The 2,070-nt window shown below is 32.2% G+C and overlaps 1 protein-coding gene across 1 annotated transcript; it reads right to left on the bottom strand.

The window, feature by feature from the left end:
- Positions 1-899: 899 nt before the first annotated feature.
- LOC145130159 (dirigent protein 16-like) lies at positions 900-1,646 on the bottom strand. Its single transcript, XM_079065001.1, has one exon. It carries the CDS (start codon positions 1,644-1,646, stop codon positions 900-902), a length of 747 nt encoding a protein of 248 aa, XP_078921127.1.
- Positions 1,647-2,070: the final 424 nt, after the last annotated feature.

The raw sequence follows: 2,070 nt of genomic DNA, 5'->3' as shown, positions 1-2,070 counted from the left end.
ATATATATATATGTGTGTGTGTGTGTGTGTGTTAAATAAAAGGATTTATAGAAGGAATTAGGGTTGTGATATGATCTATCTCATTCAAAACTTGAAATTAGTAGAATGGAAATCATTATTGCCTATATCGATTAGACTCGATTTTACATTATTTTAATGATATAAGACAACATCGTATGCAACTTGAATTAAAATTTTGGTTTAAAATGCATATATAGTTATATGTTAGTTATCATTTGAAGAATTCTTACATTCATTTATATTTTGACAACTATTTGGTTTATCTTAAAATAAAATCATGGATACGTCACTGCAAAAGTTGCATTTGTCATTGCTATCAAAACCAACAGATAAAGTATAAAGCATATTCATGCATATCTGATTATGATAATCATTCAAACTTAACAACCATAGCAAATAGAATGACATATCAATATATAAGTAAACATACTTTTTTAAACAAAATATACATTAACCAAGAGATTTGTAGTCAAATGTGTACAAGAAAACCAATGACGTGACTTGCTTATGACTACAATATTTAATTTTTAGAAATACAGACTTCTTGAACGTAAAGTAAAGTTCAAGTGTATATATTTTACTTGTTCAATCTACGACTTGCGATGAAAAATCTATTAAGTATTATCCGTCTCTTATTGTATCTTTAACAATGAAAAAGCAAAACTCAAGTGAACATCTAAATTATTAAAAATAAACTTTCAAGCATTTGGATAAACACAAATGAACGAATTCATTTTACAATTGATAGTTACTATCAGTCAATAAATTTCTCATAGCTTAACATTATTGTCTAAGAATACAATATTTTAGGTGTACATATGATATTATTTGTTTAATTGTATGAAAAATCAGTATGTGTCGATGTATTTACCGATATCTCAACCTAGGTAAATATCTACCAAAAGAAAATCATTTGTCTCCCCATCTTCTTTTATAGCTTTCTGGTTTAGTTTAACAACCTTTAATGTTGCGTATCCGTTGGCACCATCATATTTCCCCATGCCTCCAATGATTGCAACATGAGACTCCTGATTTACATCTGCTCGATGCACTCCAAAAAATCTCAACTCATCTGCAAAATCATTGTTAAGAAAGCTTGTTCTCATCGCCATCATTTGGTTATTTCTGTTTTCTGAGCTAGAGACATACATCCCTTTCGCTTTCCCAAAAGGCTTCAAGCCATACATATTTGTGCTTTCTAATAAGTCAACATCAATTATGTTAACCATACCAAATTCCAATTCATCTTCGAGGATAGGAAAGCTTATCCCACTTCCAAATCCATACAAGCCAGATGTTTGCCTTGGGATGAAATTGGAATCAAGAATAGGGATTCCTCCTACCGGTGGAAAAAGGCCTAACGGTTTCGAAAAGGGAATGGTTTGACCGTTGACTTTAGTTGGTGGTGGTGTGGTTGAGGGGTGTTGTAAGTTCAAATTTAGAACATTTGGCATGTAGAAACTCATTGTCTTATGATGGTGGTGGTGGCTCTTTGGTGGGGGTTGTGGCGGTGATGGAAAACCGCCAAGGGTTCGTGCCGAAAGTGATTGGTGGATGGTGATGAAGAGTAACAAGAAGAAAGAAGCTAGAGATGTTAAGTTGGAGGGGGGTTTTGGTAGTCCCATGGAGAGACTAAGAGGATTTTGTGCACTATTTTTAGATGGATAAATAGGCGAGAGGATGTCATAGTGGTTTTGGTTTCAAAGTGGAGTGGTTATTGATCTAAGCTTATGGGGAATATGTCAAGTCGTGTAACTTTTAGTGCTTTTGTTATGGAGTTGCTGGTGCTCGAAAGGTAACAAATCCATGTTCTTTTTGTATGATTAGAGCCATTAATCATATTGATTATATTATTTTAGTTTGATTATTAGTCAATTTAACAAATTAAAATAAATAATAAAAATGGTTAACCGAGACTCCAACTATAAATATTAATAATTTATATCTTAAAAAAATCATACATCTTTTTGATAAAAACGAGTGATAGTAGTCAACTTGGACTAAAATGTATAGTATATTTCCGTTCTTTTTCTTGCCGAAAGATGTACC

Source organism: Lactuca virosa, chromosome 8 (genome assembly GCF_052849685.1).
Source record: "Lactuca virosa cultivar CGN04683 chromosome 8, Lactuca_virosa_CGN04683_v6, whole genome shotgun sequence".
Taxonomy (NCBI): domain Eukaryota; kingdom Viridiplantae; phylum Streptophyta; class Magnoliopsida; order Asterales; family Asteraceae; genus Lactuca; species Lactuca virosa.
Note: the sequence above shows the minus strand (reverse complement) of the source record. Positions and strands in the feature narration are given on the sequence as shown.

Bases quoted from the DNA above. Each gene is read 5' to 3' on its own strand.
- LOC145130159 (XM_079065001.1), bottom strand. From the start codon at position 1,646: ATGGGACTACCAAAACCCCCCTCCAACTTAACATCTCTAGCTTCTTTC.